Source organism: Dunckerocampus dactyliophorus, chromosome 20, assembly GCF_027744805.1.
Source record: "Dunckerocampus dactyliophorus isolate RoL2022-P2 chromosome 20, RoL_Ddac_1.1, whole genome shotgun sequence".
Taxonomy (NCBI): Eukaryota; Metazoa; Chordata; class Actinopteri; order Syngnathiformes; family Syngnathidae; genus Dunckerocampus; species Dunckerocampus dactyliophorus.
The window spans coordinates 18,362,819-18,382,740 of record NC_072838.1 but is presented as its reverse complement, the minus strand read 5'-3'; the positions used below and the strand labels follow the sequence as shown (position 1 = coordinate 18,382,740).

The window sequence follows — 19,922 nt, the reverse complement described above, 5'->3', positions numbered from 1 at the left end:
TGATCAAGCATCCACCGCCTTTGTCTACCTCTGTATGCGCTTTAAAATGGTGTTGGTGTTGGTGAAACTCATGCGTGTTACAGGTGGTGTACTGCTGTTTCTAATGAACAGGGTTGGGTATCGTTTGAATTTGAACTATTCTGGTTCCGATTTGGATTCCTCATTTCGATTCCGGTTCCTAACCATTCTCGATTCCGATGCTTTTCAGAGGCAGGGTCATAAAAGTTTGCATGGTTTAAACGAGGGTGCTAAGCAGAGTTCTTTCTGGATGAAATGTCTGAACTTGTCCATGAATTCTTTAATGATATTAACTTTTTATCAACTTTACTGACTTTTTTACAGGGCTATTTTCACCCAGTATAGAATCATCAAGCCATTTTACAGGAGTACACGTCCACGAAAGAGGTTTACTTTTGAAAAGTCTTTGTCTCAATGTTGATGTAAGCTATTTTTTATGACACTCTTATTGTGTTCACACAAGTAAACAGGATATAGCCCAAAGCGCTCTTATTTTGGTCCCTTGATTGTTACTAAAAGAGACAGACTGTGCAAATGAATAAACTTGCCTAGCCGTAGACGTAGCGCCCGTCCTTTATTTACACAAAACTTCCACGACATAAGCTGGCATCCTGAAGCGCTGGGTTACGTTGGCATGAGACACACGTCGCTTATTGTTTGACTTCCCTGATTGTGAGTGCTGACGTAGCGCATCAAAGACGAGGTACTTATTTCTACACCATGAATGTGTGAACATTAATCATGTTGGTGGTGCACCCTCCTTTGCATGACATTGCGTTGCAAATGTTGCACTGAGCCGACCGCTCTTTTTTACGAAGTTAAGCCAAACCTTTAAGCCGCTTCTTCTTCGCTCGTGCTCGTCAGCTTCTTCTTCATTGGCGTTTGTGGCTATTTCTTCAAGTTGGCGAAACGGGCATGGAAACTAGGTCCCGGGAGAAATGGAATGTTTGTCCCCGGTTCCTACTATATAGCGAGGGACGACTGTACACAGAGTGTATGTAGCAGTTGCCCCGCCCCTCTACAAAGTGAAAGTTACGTTTGTGGGACAGAGTGAGAACAACGCATCTTTTGTGTGTTTTCCTCTTCCAGTATTTTTCCACCAGTCATACTGTACGTAACTGTTGCGCAACTCTGATTGTACTATGTGAGTGCTTGTGTCAAGGCCTTATATAAGACGCTTTTAGACTCTTATTTAGTTATTAGACTCAATCTAAAGGTGTAATAACAACAACATCAGTAGCATTCATGCCGGCTGAGCAGTTTGCGTCTCACCGCTATTACAACATCGGTTCTGTTGCTGCTGTGTTGTGCTATATACTTGGTAAAAAGGGAAATTCGGCTCTACAAAATCTTCCAGGTGTCATTTTTCCCCGTCCACTTCCCCATCAGAGTGCATTTAGGTACATGAAGGGCTCACAGTGAGGCAGGAGACATATAGCGTCTCCTGCCTCCACAAGGGACCTGGAGAGCCATCAAACAGCCAGACATTTTCTTGGTAAATCACTGGCGGAGTGAGGAAACTTTGGAGAGCGCAATTAACAACCTCAAGGTCAGAATTCTCTAGAGAGCAAGTGCTGAAAAAGGGAAAAAAAATCCCCAGGCATTTTTCCTCTCCACTTTCTCTCTAGCCTCACAGCTAAATACTCATACACGCTCTCTCCATCTCCTTTACCCCCCCCCCATGTCCTCTCCACACACACACTTCATACACCCTTTTTCCCTGTTAACAACCCCCCTTCATCCCCCTACTGCTGCCCCTCCAAACTGCCTCCATTGTAGATAAATGTTACTCTGTGCTCGGAGGCGACACAATTTCTGGAGCAGGGCAGAGAGTCGGTCGCAGGTGTGCAGAGGATGGCAGCCATGGATCTTAATCTTAAGGCAATAATGCCGCTGCTAGGCGGAGAGGTCACTTACGGGGTATCTTGCAGGAGAGCTCGGGTTCAAGGGGTCTCCAAAAGGCAGAACAAAGTCTTAAGGCACTCGGGCACACTTTATAATTAGGGCTGAAATTGATTTCATGACGGCTGGCCTTGATTTAGCGCTCAACGAGCCCAAATAGATCTGTGGATTTACAGCGGCCAGATCCTAAAATAATTAGATGTCAAGTGGATGCTGCCGGCTGGAAATTGGGCGCCTTATTAAAGATATTAAAAAGTCTTTACGGCATTAAGTCGGGATGAACAGGTCTGAATCTTAACTGGATGGACACTTGTAAGTGGAGACAGGCCATCATTTCTCATCCTGGTTCCTTAATCTGGATTACACAGCGGTGTAAATAAGACCAGGTTAAAAAACTAAATGGGAATATTTACTGGTTAGCCTGAGCGTCTTACCTTTGCCGGTGTTTTCACTCATGTGTCTGTCGGCAGGATTACTCAAAACTCGGGCTGTCACAAGATCTCGCAAGATTAAAATGTGACAAGAAAAAAGATGTCTTGCGACAATAAATAAATAATCACGCAATTAATTGAAAATTAAGTAGATCATTTTGCGGCCTCCATATATCGTCGCTCGCCTCCTAACCGGCAGCAAGAGAGTTCACTCTGTGCACTGGTTCAGCAGATGGATGCTTCATAAAACAACAGCGTTCCTTAGAGTAATGACGTGAAACCTCTTGTCACTCATACAGTTTCTTTGGCTCTATGGGAGGAGGCAGGGCTGCTAGCATACACACACACACACACACACACACACACACACACACACACACACACACACACATACACATAAAGCGCATCAAGGGGAATGCAAGGCAATGTACTAGAAATTAGGAGGAAAAAAGATGATTGCGAAGCTAAATGCCACAGCCCCCGTATGGGAATATTAATAATGAGCAAAGTGGGCCCATCAACACGAATGAGCCAGTATGCCCAATTTGTTGGAATCGAAGTGAAAATCTTGTCTCGTCTCATTCTCGTAGACCCAGTCTCGTGCATCACCTCGTCTGGTGAGTATGGGTGTCTCGTGACACCCCTACTCAAAAGGCCAGTGGCTGCATTAGCTTGGCTGGGATGTGGTATCACTCCTTCTAGCACTGATTTATGTGCTTGTTTGTTAGCAGGACGGCCTGAAAGAAACATTTATAACCCAGATAGGACATGATGTCTTTGCACCATTTCATACTATAACATATTTGTGCTTGGCAGGAGATGGCAAGAAAAAAAAAACGTACCTTTGGAGGTCCGGAGAGTGTTTTTACAGAACATGATGATGTCATAATGAAGCAGACCTTGAGAGACAAGGTCACGTTACCCCCCGAGACATGCCTGTGATATTTTGTCTTTATTTCGACGGAACCAAAAACATGTTTTGTGACGTCAGAGCCACCTTGACTGCTGTCTGGCCTCGCTTTTGATGCCAAAAGTCACAGAGCTTCTTTTTAACCTTGAAAGTGGAAGAATTGTACTGCGTGTTCAAAAAGGCTTTGGGTAAACCTCGTTTCCTCATCGCCGCAACATTTTTCTTGCAGCCAGTACAAGACAGCGCTTTGCCTTTGGTTGTTTGTGCTCATGTGAGGACGACTACGCTGACATTTCCCCACACTAATGATGCCTCCGACATACTGCGGCTAAATAAAAACATGGCCGACTCCGGTGCTTTCCTGTCTGAACTCTGTGTTGGGACATGGGTGTGTACTCACAAGTGTGTGGCCAGCCACTTCATCACAAGCACTGCATGCAGAGGCTTTTATGGATACAGTATTCTTCATCCTCATTGATCTTATTAGGAAAATAAACAGCATCTTGTCTTCTGAAGTGATTGTTGCTGAGTTGAGGCAAGGCCAGTAAGCCAATCAATAAAGCATTCCACAATAACAATATCAATATTACAGCAATCCCCGTGCAGGGCGGTAATTACAGCTGGCCAGGTGAAAAACTTCAACGTGATGTGTGCCATATATTCAATTTAAAGAGAGATCTTACCTCCTAATGGGAGGGAGGGAGAATCAAATGAGTCGTCGACAAATGAATTTAAAGCTAGGCTCAGGACGCAGCGATATAGCTTCCCCCCACATATCACCTCTCCCCCCCACAGGTGACTTTAACTGTACGTTTCACTAAGTTGACATTGATTGGACAGCAGAGGAGTAATGGCGGAGTGATGTTCAATAACAGCACTCTGCGTTTTAGGAGAGAGGTTGGGGGGGTCAGGGTTTAATACAGTATGTAATGGCGAAAGAGCGTTGTTGGGCTATTAGATGCCACTTCACGTCTAGTGCGCCGCAGACTATTAAATGTTTGATTGCGGTTGTGCTCGGATGGTTTCATTATGCTGACCAAATGAGAAGAATATTACTGCATGTGAAACAATGAAGTCGATGGAGGCTTGACTGCATTTCCTGACCCAACCATAGGGAAAATACTCAGTACATCCTTTAACGGGATTTACCGGTACTGAGCTCCTGTTTCACATTTCAAGCTCATTTTCGGCCCATGGAGGGTTGGTGCTTACCTTTGTCGCCTCACACATGGTGTTGAATAATGAAATGAATGCGTTTTCCTTCATATCAAACACTCCAGTTAACAACGCTATTCAACCAACCACCAAGTCTCCAACGGTCACCGGGTGAGTAGTTTACAAAAGCACATAGGGCAGTCATCGTCATTAATCAATCACGCAATCAATGAAAATGAACTTGATCATTTTGCCCGCCTCAATATATTGCCATGTGCATGCGCGTCTGTTTTCCTCGTCTCCCGCCTCAAGAAGAGGTTCACTCTGTGCATTGCTTTCAGCACCTTAGCACGTTTGTTCCATAGAACGACGGCATGAACAGAGTGAGCCCTTTTGTCAATCGTGCAGTCTCTTTGTCTTGGTGGGTGGGGTGGGGGGCACTAGCATACACAGAGAAGAGTGGAGCCTCGTGAGCAGCAGTGCAAGGTAAGGTAGTAGAAAGGTTGCAATCATATCATGCCAGATCTTTTTTCCATTGTGCTTTTGTAAAAAATTAATGTTAAAGCCCCGTCTCGTCTCTTTCTCGTAGACCCAATCTCGTGTATCGTCTCGTCGCGTGAACTTAAAGCAATGCAAACAGTGGTCTCCAATTGCCACTGGGTCAAAAAACGTGATTAAAAAAGCTGTGGCTGTAGGCAACCTCCTGATGTAGTGTTATTTTCTCTCAAAGTCCACAAGACGGCAGTAGCTGCATTTCAAGTGTCATGAGTGGTCAGTGTCCAGCAGATTACAGTGCCTACCTCTGCATGCGCCTCCAAATGTTGCCTCTCAGTTGCTGGTGTGAAAGAAAGAGTTTTCACATTTTGTAAATAACAGCCCTGCCCCAATTATCGCCTGCTTCCAATTATCACCCCGTCCTCTTTCCAGTTTTGGTAAATAAATGCCCGGCTGCAATTAAAGCATTTAAGTTCTATGAATAAATTAAAGATGCAGTGTTTTCATTTATTACTAGTTGGTGATGTAAAGTGACGTAGTTCTACTTAAGCACATTCCCAATAGAATCATTGTGACAAACACAGAATTGTAAGATATGAGCGCATATTTTAGCTTCAGTTTTATGGGGTGCATCATTAAAAGAAGAAACACAACACCCTCAGGTAGTTTAGGCAATTTTATGAGTATAGTGCTGTGCTCTCCAACAAAGAACATTTGACATTTATTTTTTTTGGAATAAATTCACTTTAATAGACAGGATGGCACATGATCAATTATGCATCCTGTAATGGAATAAAAGTTGACTCCTGTCAAAATATAGTGTGCAGCCAAAACGACTGCGAGGGCTACAGGATGAAGTGGGACGTCATGTGACATGAATTCAGTCAAAGATGACATAACCATGTCATAAACCTTTGCTGAACTTTGCTCGTATGAACTCCCTCCAGGACGAATATCACACTAGCTGTCAACTAGCGCTGCATGCTTGTGTAAACACACACACACACACACACACACACATGTGTGGGCCTACCTGGCATGGGGGACATCAATGCTGGAGGAGACCACCTTGCGCTTCTGCTCCAGCAGGGACACGGAGCGGCACGCGTCCAGCTCCCTGCCGCCGCGCTTGCCGCCGGCCTCCCGCAGTTCGCCCTCTGCCGCCTCCGGGCCGAGGGAGCAGCCGTCTGTCTTGTGGCTGTTTGTGGCGCCGTTGACGGAGCTCTGTGTGGAGAAAGACAGGAGAGTCAGGACTTGAGAGGACTCGAGCAGAGGAAGGTGCCCATCAGGCTTGTAAAAAAATAAAAATACAAAATAAAAAAAATAAAAGACGCCCCGGGTGATAAACAATCAGCTGTTAAAAAGTCAAACACTCATAAATATTTCCTGTGCACACTTCCTATTTAAATGTCAGTGAAATATTATATAGGACAGGATATGCATTTTAAATGATGAGCTATAAGGTCTAGGGATGCTCTGCAGATTCATATCAGTCGATTTACGTAAAAAACACGTGATCGACATATGCTGATAAATGCCTTTCAAAGCCGATCACAAAAACTGATTGGCGTGTGGTGGGGTGGGGAAAGCACCTTTTCACACATTTTCACCCTTTTGTTCAGGAGTAAAAGAGTTCCACGTAGGATGGGGCGCACAGCTTGGCTGCAACCAGCAGGGGTGCTGTTTATTCAATCAGGCTGACTTCATTGATTGTTCATTTTACACGTTGTCACGAAAGAAAATGTAGCGTTTTGTGAGTGTCATCATTTTGCTGTGCATACGCCTCCCTGAAGATTAACATCAACTCTTCCACGCACACACACACACGCACACACACACACACACACACACACACACACACACACACACACGAGCAGAAAGGAGACAATTAAAGGCATCATTGCCCTGTTTGATCACACATCAGCAGGAAGGCTTGCTGGAAACGACCACTGCGTGGTTGGCCACCCGGTGGTGCGCAAAACGCACAACAACAACAACAGCAACAACAGCGGCAGCAACAAGATGGATTATGCTCGGCTCTGCAGCGATGAGGTGTCGCTGCTGCTGACTGCACGGCTCACACTCCTTTGTTCCGTCTGGCTCGTGAAGGATGGCATTTCAGAGGCAGGAATTGTGTTTTCATGACCAAACAGCGAGGAAATGTGCAGAGCTTTCTGATGCACGCAAGCGTGTGTGTGTGTGTGTGTGTAACCATATTTATTATAACTTAGGGTGCCACCTATAAAGAAGGGCACCAGTGATGGCAGAGTAAGATACCTAGGAAAAGGGTGGTGATAAACATGGAACAGGAGATTGTACTCATTGCAACGTCGGAACGAGGAACACGCATCTCACGTCCTGGCTGCTCAGTGGAACAGGGCAGGGGAGACAATAAATCATCAAATATCCCACTAACCCTCTTGTCAACCAGCCTGTTCGGCAGAGAGAGAGAGAGAGAGAGAGAGAGAGAGGAGGAAAACAAACACGCTCGCACGTCAAAATATCGAGGCCGGCAAAATGATCGAGTTTGTGTTTATTTATCGTGCGGTCAATTGATTTATTGATTATCGTGACAGGTCTCAAGATGATGATGACATTCAACACATCAATTCATCTTCAGCAAGCCTCCCTTTCCGTCTGGCTATACTTTACATGTCCATCATTTGCCAAAGGCTGTGTTTACACTTCATTTTAACAGCGGTTCACTTCTTGTTACACTTGTACGAGCATTATGCTTTAGAAAGAGAATGAAGTGGACTACATGGGCAGCATCCATCTTTTGTCAAAGGCTGACTTTACTGTTATTAAATGTATTCAAGCATGCAGTCAATACAGTAGACTGGGGCAGATCGATTCAAATTCCACTGTGCATGCATATCGCCAAGCGCCAAGATGTGTGCACCTTCATGGGTCAAAGGTCACTATCACCCATAGATTGAGTGTGGCAATTGTAAGCAGAATTTCATTTTAAATTGTAGCTCATACATATATATTTTTTAACGGTAAACATGACATTCATCATACATGACTAGCATCCAGACCTGACCTTGTGTTTACGGCATGCCTTCAGCCAACCAATTAGGACAGCCGATACTGGCCTGCCCGCCTGGGATCACTGCGTCCGAACAAAGAAGCCTCCTCGCAAAATAATTCATTTCCAAAGTAACGCCTCTTTGTCAGCGGTGGGAAAAACGCTTGCAAAATTACTCTCCACGGCACAAACAAAAAGTCAACAAGTGGGTATGCCCGCTATCCCCCCACCCACTCGCTTTTCTGCAGGCGAGGGGGGTGTTGTTGTGCCAGAGCGGGCGCAGAGCCAAGCATCCAGATTCTTTGGAGAATGCCACCCGCTGCCGACCTGGGGGTGCCCGCTTTGTTGGCTGTACAGCTGCTGCTGCTCAAATGGGGCAGCGTGCCCTCACAAACAACCCCCCCCACCACCCCACTTGGGATGTTTAAAATAGCACCAGACACATAACCCTGCAAACAAAAAGCAACAAGAGATGCACACTCCTCCTACTCCTCGTTTTACGGCTTGTTTTCGATCTCGGTGGGGGAATTGCTGAAAGACACATGACCATTGTGCAGCAATGTCCATGTTGGCTTTTGTCCACACACACACACACACACACACACTGCAAAAACAAGCAATGCAACCAAATGAAAGTGTATATTAGATATTTGCAATCAAACATGCTTATGTTTACATTGCACAACAATGCAAGCACGTGTCACAATGTAAAAAGAAGCTAGTTATCAAAGTCCTGCCTTGGACGTTGTTTACATCCTCCTCCTAACACTCCATGCAGCTGCTGCCATGTGACACCGCAGCAAAGAAGGTCATCATCACAACTAATTAGTTCCAAACGTGTGCATCATCAAATCTCCATGTTCTCCTCCTCAGCAGCAGAGCAAAGCGCTAAGATCTGTTTGTAACTTGTGCTCAACAACGCCAGCCTTGTTGTGAAGAATGCGTTGATATTTTATGTTGCTCCAATAGGCAAACCATGCATTGCAAATATCACCAAAGCATCGTGGGCGCACCAGCGTTTTAAAATGGAAAAACGAAGCCCGGTTCTGTGCACAGGTCCAAATGGCTGCAGCCAGGGCTGTTTGTTTGCTTACCCGCTTACCCGCCCACTAGTGCACATAAACATTGCGCAGGCCCCATCCGAGCCCTTTGTCCTATATATTAAAATGTCGCCAAATGTCATGACAGAATAGTTTCTTTTGCACACAGTATATTTTTGCATTGTGTGAGTTTCCAGTTGTGCTGGTTATATTTGTTGTGCACAATGGAGGAAGCGGTTAAAAAGGCTGCTAAACACCGCCACCAAAGCCCGCCAGCGAAGCCATGGAGCCGGTGTTGTGCCGACTCACACATACCTTCAAGCTGGACTTGAGCGGTCCTTTCGGTGTGGTGTGGTTGAAGCCAGCGGCTATCTCCTCCTCGGAGAACTCCTTAAGGCTGCCGTCTTGCAGCAGGACCGTGTAGACGCTGCCGTTGCTGCGCCGGGCCCCCGCCGCCGCCGACGCCGCGCCGTCCCTGCTTTCCTGCTTAACAGCCTGGACCACTCCTGTCACCGGGGCGCCCTCTCCAGTCGGGCTGGGCGCGTAGACTCGGCTGCCGAGGATCGAACGCTTCACCAGGCGCCTGGTGTGCATTTCTGAAAAGGGGTCCGGAGCGAATGTGTGTGAGGGTGAAATATTACAGCATTAAGGCTGGTAAACAACGTCGAGGTGTAGAAAAACACGCCGCCGGCCGTGACAAAACGTCGGGAAGTGGCACCATACTCGGAAGGGGTCGACACTGGAAGGACGCCGTCGTCGACTTTCACACTCACTCCGGCTAACAAAACGTGAAAAACAATTCGCTCCACATCCAAACCGGCTGCCAATCTGCCTCCTATTTCGACCTGTTTGTTTTCTCCACTAGCTTGAAGAGAGGTCGGAGAGAAAACCCGGAGCGAGACAGCCTCTTTCTGGAGCCGTCATGTTGCTCGTTCACGATTGGGCAAAATGGCGGCTTACTAGCTTAGCAAGCAATTTAGCGTCGACGGATGTTAATAAGCGCGTCGAGTTGTACACACATAACATGACAGCATTCACTGCCATGTCTCCGGAGGTGGTGAATTTGGTTAAAAATATACCCTTCCGTCTACTCCAGGCCCGTTCCCAAGATACTCCAGTCCGGAACGAGCGCCAGCCCAGAGGAGCCCGAACCGGCGGAATGCTGCCTGTAAACATGTGCGGTCCCGCGGTCAAGACGGGCTGCGATTGGTCGATGGAGCACACGCCTCCACAAGCCCCCACCGCTCCTCTCCTTCTTGCTCCCGAGACAGAAGGCAACACAAGCCGGGGAGAGGGAGGAGTGAGGACGCTTCATTGAAAACAATGACGCAAGGAAGGAAAGGAAGCAGGGAGGGAGTTTTTAGGCAGAAGACAGCCACACTTTATGCTTTAACCCAGTTGTAGATATGTACCCTACTTTTTAAAAGTGTCATGGGACTTCCACATTAACAGTAACAGGCTCTAGATTGAGAACAAAAATGGCCGACGCTTTGCTTTCGTGAACGCACACAAAGCAGGCTATTCACAACAAACGTGACCCTTTAATTCTATTAAGTTACTCAAACCCTACATCACAGTATGTAGTTCATGTCCACAGGAGTAATTACATTTCAGAACAAATTTCAATTTTCTAAGTTTTCCCCCCACTTCTTATTTGTCTTGCTTCGTGCCTTCAGCCCCAAGTCCGCCACGAGAGTTTCTTTTACACTTGTGTGACAGTCAAGATACAAACAACGAGATACAAGTACCCTTTCCTGTGTCATACAGTGCCTGTGTCTTAATTTTCGCAGGGAATGACTTATTTTTACACTATACAATGTTTTCCTTAGCCGATGGACCAGTCGAGCTTGAGCCCTGTGAAATCTCCCCAAGTGGCCACAAAAAAGCTAGCTAGCTAAAATCTTATTTTGGCTGTGAAATTTCACAAATGGTCACAATTTTGTCGATTTATAGCTAATTATTAAGTAATAAAAGAAGCACATTGAGTAGGTAAGACGACTGAATAGTTAGCATTTATTTTCAGCACTTCCTCTTGCCATGGTGGGTGCTTGCATGTCCGTTGAGGGCATCGGCGGATGGAAAAAGTATTAGTGCGGAACTTTGCTGAAAAGTGTTTGTCGCTAGGTAACGCATCTCGGGGTGAGACCAAACACTGTATAGGCGTCAAAGTGCGAATGCAGCAGCAGCAAGCCTGGAAATATTAGAATGGCAAAGGCTGCAACTGTATAGCATCTTTTTCGAGACAGAAACAAGAAAAAAAAGAGGAACGACACATTCAGTTAATTTGTGCTACCAAAATTTCACAACTTCTCCTTCCCTAATTGAAAAGTTGCAGACTCTGTGCTGATCCCCTCAAGAAAGCATGTTAAAAATGCATAAACGTAGCAAATCTCATACTTGATCACCGTAATGATGAATGAATGAATAGCGCACTAATTCCTATCTAACGAGCCTTAAAGACGGTTATCATGCTAACAAATGGCCCCTGTGCATGCAGGCCAAAGTGACCGCACGCTTCTCCCTTAATGTCATCGTTACATATTTCCAATAGAAGGCCTCGCGTCATCAAATATTTACACGCAGAGAGCAGCACAGTGGACTGACAGATGTGGCCATAACTGCCAAAACAGGCTTTGGCCCCGTGATGGACAACACGGAGCTGTCCGCCGCTTGTAAAGGGAACAAATGGTCTCATTAGAGTGGCCGGTGGAGGGAGTACTGAAGGAGAGGCGGCGAGGGACCGTCCTCACCCCAAAGGGGCGGGTGCGGAGGGTGGTGTATATAGTGATTTTGGGTGTGCATCCATCGCTGCGGCCCCCGATCGGCACTAAAACATCTCAATGTGGCACATCATTTCCTGTGAGCTTCTTTATAGCTTCCCGTGTGTGTCCGTGTGTGATGTCGAATGCACAATGTCATCACTCAGTCACACAAGCTACAGTACACCGACCAGAAAGACGCACACATTTCCCCCCCCCCCTCCTTTGTTGTTCCCCAATTCATGGCCTTTCCTCGTCTTTTTCCCCTAGACAGAGCTCCAGGCTTTATTTTACGATGTGTAGCGATTGTGTAGCGTTGAGCGATTTCTTTGGCGGTTTTTGGCAACACTTGTTTCAAAATAGTAGGGGTGTCACGAGATTAAAGCGTGATTTCTCGTTCAGAGGAAAAAAAACTGCCATCCGGGCACTAGGAATGAATTAATCACGTGATAAATGAAAACAAACTGTTTTCCTTCCAAACAGGCAGGAAGAGAGTTCACTCTGTGCATTGCTTTCAGCACCTTTTGTTCCATAGAACAATGGCATCACTGGAGTGAGCCCTTTTGTCAGTCATACGGTCTTGGTGGGCGGAGGCGAGGTAACGTAGTAAAAATGAAATGAGCAGGTTGCAATATATTGTCATATATTCCTTCATTGTACTTTTCTTGGGAGTAATCCCGTCTCGTCTCGTGAACCGAGATGAAGTATTTTCAAGCACAAAATTGTCTAAATGAACTCACTAAATTAAGTAAAATGCAAACACCAGGCAGAAGAAACGTTCTACTTGTGGATGTAGTGTCCTACGTTGGCCACTAGGTGTCGCCAGAACACAAGACGCGATAGCCAGAACAGACAGTTATTGTAGGTTTTAATGACCTCACACCTAGTAATCACAATAACAACATAGGCTACTGTTAGGGCCATAACTCACGACAAGCCTCCGACATCACTTCCTGTCCGACTGGCACTAAGATCCCCCAGGGAACATGAGTGGGAGTTGTATTTATGTCTTATATGGCTTATTTATTCCTATTATGTCTACTATATTGGGTAATACGAGTGTAAAGCCATTTAAAGCCGCCATTACGATACATTGACTAGACGATAGCCACTGCAAGAAATACGCTGCCCAGAAAAAAACAAGGAACTGCTAACATGTGAGTCTTGTTCTGTCATTTATGTCTAAAATGTCTTATTTTCTCTGTTTATGTTTACTATATTGGGTAATACAAATGTAAAGATGACCGTGGGGGTCTTATTTCATGTCTTGAGGGCTCTAATAATCTTAAAAACGTATTTAAAAGATTGTGAACAAGTTTTCTGTGCCACAATACGAAAATATTCCATTGATTAATACCGAATCGTACTTGGTGGAAATTCACTTATCGCAGCTGGGTCTGGAACAAATCAACCACGATAAACGAGGGATTACTTTTACAACGGTTAACTTCTTCTTACACTTGTGTGACAGTTAAGAATGTTTTAAAAAATGACATGCAAATAACCTTCCCACTGTTTGATTGGTTCACTTATTTTTACACTTAAAACGATACAGGGTGGCAACAGTTTGACCCTGGAACTGATTATTCTCAAGTGTCCCAAACCTCCACTTTTCTGCACAAAAACACTTTGTTTTCATGCTCAGTCGGGAATTTCACAGCAGTTGATTCAGGCTGAATGTGTTTTTATTTATTTTAAGACAACACGCTAAAAAAAAAAAAAAAAACATGTACAGGAATTTTTTTTTCTGCTTGACATTTACACAAAACTGTTTTTTTTGTTTGTTTTTTAAAAAATAAAAGTACCACAAAAAAAGAACGTACCAACACAACGTACCAATATGTTTTTCTCCTTTTGGAATAAGGCCATCAGTGCTCTTCTAGTCATAAAAATGGGAGCGACGTTGCACGTGAAAGCTTTCACAGACATTGTAGGTTAAAGTAGCGCTCCGTGCGTGTGCTGCGTTGTGCTACCATACAAAAGCGCTAACATACTGAAATTGTGCACGAGCTGGTTAAAGCAAAAACAAAGAATACTGTACCACAATTACGTATAAAACCTTGTGCTTCATAGCTTTCAAGGAGTGACGACGACACAATGTACCAACAATAAAGTCTGCCTTGATAACAAGCATGACAGGAATAACACACGACTTGAAGGATCCTGTTTGAATGTACAGCAGCAGCTACCTTCACAAGTCAGGGTACCATTACAATTGCCATCTTTTCTTTTTTTTTTCTCCTCTACGAAAGCACTACGAAATCTCTAGAAGTCCAAGCAGAATTTTCTTTCGCAGGCACACGTTCACATTGGCACACGGACGTCGCCGCTGGCTGATGAAAGAACGCAAAACGAGGAGGCGCTTCAATAAATAGGAATTTTCTTCACACGTGAGCTGGACGCGGACTGCAAGGAAAACCAGCACGCGAGCAAGATGAGACATTGAAAGTGAGGTCAAAAGTGCTGATTTTTCACTAAAAAGATAGTTTGACTTTTACCCTAGACCCATTTGCTTCTCTTAAAGGAACATCTTGCCCATCGTCCACAATCCTTACGTGAGACATGAACACGCGTCTTTTTTTCTGTGTGTTCTAAAGATATAAAAACAGGTACAAAGAGGCAGCCAATGAATGCACGTATTGGGACACACCTATTCCTCCTATGAAAACACCTCCAAAAAGCTTCAACAAGGTTGAGGTTTTCTATCCATGCTGTTAGCATGTACTAGCAGCTACATTCCTGATAACATGGAATACTTCCACCATTTTGGGACCGTCCTTCCAGGGTGCAGTGATGTCACATAGCAACATGGGAAGGAACGCGGTGTGTGTGGTGAAGCTCGTCGTGTCACTACGCCAGTAACAACATAAGGAGTGTGGATAACGGGCAACATTTTTTTGAAAAGTGCACTTTTCCTTGAAATAAAATGCACACTCAAATACTTGAAATAAGCAAAAGAAGACGATGCCTGGTGGGATGGTGGTATCCCACCAGGCATCCAAAAGATGCTGTACCGTCTGGTACAAAACACAAAACATACTTGCTTAGAATTCCCCTTTTTGCAGGGTGAAGCTGAATCCCAATTCATACCCTCGCCTGTTGGGGAGCTACCAGGCTGTATTTTAAGATGCGTAGCAAAGCCTGCTTTCAGCTGTCCTCCCCGATGCACACAAAAATGGGGGCTGATGGAGCTCAAGGCAGGTCAGGTCCATGAGGAGGGCGAACTGGCGAACTGGGACACAACTTCCAGCGCCAGTCAAAAGTATTGAGACACTTTCCCATTGAATAACAGAACAAACGTCTCCAAACTTTTGCCTGGGCGCCGTACCTTCATTTTCAATAACAGGAAAGCAGACGATGTGACCGGAAACCGACGTTTGGTCACACGGTCTGACGAGGTCATGACAACACTGACTCCTCCGCCTTTGAAATGCAACACGTGAGCGATACTTCAGTTAGCATGGAGTCCTTAGCGATATGTCGGCGGCAGGCGAGCAGTTTGCTACTGTTAGTACCAACGACATCCACCCTGCTTGATAAATTCCACCAACGCTGGGGTAGAACAGCCCAACAGTAAAGCGGACATGCATGTCGACCAGTCTCTAAGGAGGACCACATGGTGATGATGATGAAGGGCGCTCAAAGACGAGACGTTTCCCGGCTCAGACCCAACTCCCCCACGCTCTCGTAGTCGGGCTCGGCCTTGGCGCCCTCGCCTTCCCCGCGCTCCTCGTCCGAGCCGCCAGTCTTTGGGATGCGGATGCTCTCGTAGCCGGGGTCAGCGGCGTCCACGAACGCCGAGGCCTCCCCCGGCCGGGCGTAGAAATCGTGGACGGTGGCGTAGAGGTCGCTGGAGGAGCCGGCCGGGATGAGGCCTTTGAGCTCGGCGATGCTGCTGTAGTCGTGCTCCTTGTCCTCCGGGTTCGCGCTGGCGTCGTTTGTTCTGTCCACCGCCGAATACTCTGAAGCCTGAAACAAACACACGCTTCATGGAGGGGTGGGCAACCTGCGGCGCATGGGCCGTATGCGGCCCGCCATGCAATTCTATCAAACCTGTCGTGTTTTTTATCAGTTGAGTGTGGCCCTTTAAGGACTAGGGCAAAAGTATTGGGACGTTGCATCTGCAGGAAGTAAAAATGGTAAACAATGTGGCGTTCCACGTGATTTCGGAGAGTTCTGGCTCATCCCAAAGGTGCTATGAGCACTCGTTTGTCTTCTGTGTACAGCGAGCAAAGAGTGCTTTCATTTTGCCTGGCTTTATTTGAGGTTAAAAGTCTCCTAGTATGCAAAAAGGTGCTTTTTGGGGAAGGAAAAACACCCTTCTTCATGGACCTGATACCGCCTCTGACCCGTTCCTAGCTAGATGGGCCCGCACCGTGTATACCCCGACACTTCTCGGCGGACAACATTTAAAAAAACCCAAAACAAAGTGGCGAGGGATGACTGTACCTGTGAAACGGGATAAAGTGCACGCTAGCACTTGCTGGCACATTCGTCCCGGTAGTGCAGACGCAGCTCATTAGCATTAAAGCTACAGACGAGAGATGCACCATGTCTGGTTTTACAAAACCATACCCAGAACTTCCTGCTTCTCAAACCGGTACTTTTTTGATATCTACGTTTTTACCTCTGCCAAGGAGGCTATGCTTTTGCCAGCGTTTGTTTGTTTGTTTGTTTGTGTTCCAAAGAACTTGAAAACCTCTGAATGGATTCGGATGAAAATTTCAGGAATTGTCGGAAGTGGGATACGGAAGAACCGATTCAAGTTTGGGGGTGATCCGGATCACTTTAACATTCCGGATCACAACAAATTCTTTAACATTGTGCGACAGGATAGCTTGGTCACCTGCACAGTAGGGGTAATCTCGCGTACTCGCGTTTTTGTTAAATGATTGGTTATTTTAATGACATGGGATCCCTCATATCGGCCCCAGAAACATCGTGCAGGCGTACCACAGACACACAACACGGCGTGTTCCCAGTGGGGCTGACTAAAAGCACTTTCACACTTGTCTAAAGTTTATTTAGGTTACAACTTGTACCCCCCACTAGGTTCCCTCTCCCCCCCAGAGCGTACTTTCTGATCTTCAACCGTGCTTTTTGGGTGCTCGCCTTGAGCCAAAGTGCTGCCGTCTCGGGAGCGGAGGTTTTGGGAATAAGGGACTTTCAGCTCACCTCGTTGGCTGACGGAACTTTGTTGTGGAGCCCCGGTGCTGGAGACAGGGGGGAGGGGAGCTGGATGGGAGACAACACAAAGATGGATTAAGGGGGGAAAAAAATCAAATAAAAAATCAAATCTGAAAGGAAAAGTGCACATTTTTATTTTGCCAATCAGGCACTCTCTGGATGCATTCTAAAGATATAAAAACAGGTAAAAGAGGCAGCTAATTCATGCACGTAATGGGACACACCTATCCGCCTATTCAAATGTAGCCAGCCGGTGTGGTGTGGCGAAGTGTCACTACGCCAGTAACGTAGTTCTTGAGTGTAACAGTGTTAATGAGAATAACAACAACAATGTCGCTGGAGCTTGGCTAACTCTTTCAATACCAACATTTTTAGAATTTATGCATCCTTTTATATTTTTCCCCGTGAGAGGCAGAAAGAGGTGATGATGCAACTCTGCACTCATACATGAACATTGCAGAGCACTTTTAAGCCATAAAAACGGCCACACGGTGGCAGTAGTGCGTTTGATGAGAGCTCGGCAGGGATCATTGCAACAGAAGAATCACACACGACAGCAAGGAGGAAGTGAGAGAGCACGGAAGGTTACGCATTGTCGGGACATTTTAACGCATGCGCATGCACACAAATGCGCGCACGCGCGCACACACATGGTTCAATTCCTAATATGACAACTATAAGTAGCTCATGGTGTTATAGTTTAAATGAATTGTTCTTTTGAAGTAAAACAAGCCTTTTTTGTGTTGTTTATGTTGTGGTATCGTTGTTTAGATATTTGAGCTGTCACAAAAGCAACAAATATTTGTGTCCAAGTGAAAGTTATGCTTGGAATGTATCTTTTTTTTACAAAAAGCTGGTTTTCTGCCTTTTTTAGTTGGGAAGTGATATTTTCAACCCATGTTCTACTGCTGATTACTAAAGAACGCAAAAAGGCAGAGACACACTTTTTTTCCCGATGGAAGAAGCGTGTCTAATGTTTCTTTTGGTAGGTTCCGTGTTGATATAGCCATGGAACACAATATTCTGTGTGCCTTGAAAGATCAGTCCAAATGGTGTAACATGGCCGCTACTGAAGGGGTTAACAGGTGGAATAGGTGCGTCCCATTCCGTACATTCTTAGCTGTCCCTTTTTTTAGCTGCTTTAGAACGCACAGTAAAGAGAAAAAGACGTGTGTGTTCATGGCTCACATAAGGATTTTCCTTTCAGGCTAGGCGTGTCGAGCCTCTCAGGAATGACGTTTGGCTAGCACCTTTCATTTACAAACTAGCTTGACACATTTTTCAATGCACTACGGAAACTTTTGAAATGTCAATTAAGACATTTGCCTATGGATCTGCATCGCTGTCAGCAGCGTATCGACGAGTTCTCCCAACGCGGCGCAGGATCTCGCTAACCAATCAATGGCGCCAACCTCCTGCCGGCCTGTGACGAAGCTAATGTTGCACATAAGCGCTCGTTTATTGAGAACGTTATTGAGCCAACGTCGACAGGCGGTGACAGCCTCGGCGCACACCGCCTCCGTGATCGACGGAATCCACAAAGCGCACGTGACGGCGGCGGAAAACACCTCGGCAGCCTAACGAGGGGTTCGATATTCCTGCTAATTGGCAGCGCCTTCAATTGTGATGCCTCTGAGAAAAGCATTCCCGGCTTGCCGCGGATTTATTTTTCTATTTCAGAAAATAAAACCCGCCGCCGCACGAGGTGCTTAACGGTGCGGCGGCCTCATCCATCAGGCTGCCTTGATGCACGGATCAATACGCTTACCTTATGGATAAAGCCCATTTGGACACATGATTACTTTTATAGATTTGACATACAATCTGCCACGCCGGCTCCAGGCTCTTTCCCTTTAATTAGGCGACCAATTAGGATGAGTGACCCCGCCCTCTGGGCCTGGGAGACACACGAGTGCCGCTACCGAGTGTTGCTAGCTTCTCAACATTCAAGGAAGCCAAAGGTTGATGGCGAGTTAGATCATAGCGTTTACGTTCATTAACAGGTGGCGGCCCGCCACGGACACATTTGGACCACCACAGATAGACGTTTCGCTCCCTTTTCATAGGACATGATAAGGAGGCTTATGGGTATCCAGGAGACATAAAGACATGCGGCACGGTAAGCCGATTAAAGCGAGGTGGACAACTCAGCTATGCTGATGTGCATGCTGACACGTGCACACACGGCACGCTCGTACCCTGGGCAGATTATCTGTTGCTTTGCATGCGCATTAATGGCCGAGAAAACCCGCATTCCTCTATCCCGGAGACGGGAAGCCCAACCGTGCCGGCGGCGGTCCCAGCAGCCCGTCAGGTGGGTCAAACTCATTTTGTGCCGCTCGCACACAAAGCCCGCGGGCGACACGCTCGTCTTGTACGGCTGCCAACAAGTCGCGGCGGTGTTTACGTTCAATAACAAGCACATGAAAGGTCTCCGTGTGTGTGTGTGTGTGTGTGTGTGTGTGTTTGCATTTAGTGTAGTTGCGTTCCGGCTACCTGAGGGCATTAACATGCGGCCATGCTGGTGCGTGCGCTGCAAATGTGAGCATCGCAGGACGCAGCATCATCCATCATGAAGCCAGACTAACTGTCACGGGCACGGTGGGCAGCTGGTTCTCGCCACACACACACACACACACACACACACGCACGCACAAGACAAATCACCTCCTGGGCACACGTGAGGATAAACGGGAGATGGAAACATTCGGGGTTAACCTTAAATCAGCCCCCAGGGGGTCCACATGCAGCACAATATATGCAAACATACACATATCTTATGTGTACATTATGGAGCGGGGGTGGGGAGAAGCAAAAGTCCTGCTGACTGGACTGGGGGGGTCCTCATATGCACCCCCACTGTTAGGTGCACCTCCGCCGCATAATGCTGTGTCAGCAAGTCTGTCTTGATCAAGCAAGTCAAACCTCGGTTTCCGTACGCCCCGCTTTCCCAACGATTACGTTCTCATCCATTGTCACCTCAATTTTGCCTTG

At 46.3% G+C, this 19,922-nt stretch overlaps 2 protein-coding genes across 4 annotated transcripts in view; both read right to left on the bottom strand.

The window, feature by feature from the left end:
- znf704 (zinc finger protein 704) overlaps positions 1-10,100 on the bottom strand; it is a 37,001-nt gene extending 26,901 nt beyond the window's left edge. Inside the window, exons 1-3 of the mRNA XM_054762955.1 lie at positions 9,706-10,100; positions 9,298-9,578; positions 5,945-6,135 (exon numbers count right to left, since the gene is read on the bottom strand). Of these exons, the coding sequence (XP_054618930.1) occupies positions 5,945-6,135; positions 9,298-9,576 (470 nt within the window). The 5' untranslated portion in view covers positions 9,577-9,578; positions 9,706-10,100. The remainder of the gene's footprint in view (positions 1-5,944; positions 6,136-9,297; positions 9,579-9,705) is intronic.
- Positions 10,101-13,408: 3,308 nt separating this feature from the next.
- The window catches only part of pag1 (phosphoprotein membrane anchor with glycosphingolipid microdomains 1), a 33,147-nt gene continuing 26,633 nt past the window's right edge, over positions 13,409-19,922 (bottom strand). For all 3 annotated transcript variants that reach the window (XM_054763934.1, XM_054763933.1, XM_054763935.1), the window contains 2 exons: positions 16,917-16,976; positions 13,409-15,710 (listed from right to left, as the gene is read on the bottom strand). In XM_054763934.1, coding sequence (XP_054619909.1) covers positions 15,381-15,710; positions 16,917-16,976 — 390 coding nt within the window. In that variant the 3' untranslated portion in view covers positions 13,409-15,380. The remainder of the gene's footprint in view (positions 15,711-16,916; positions 16,977-19,922) is intronic.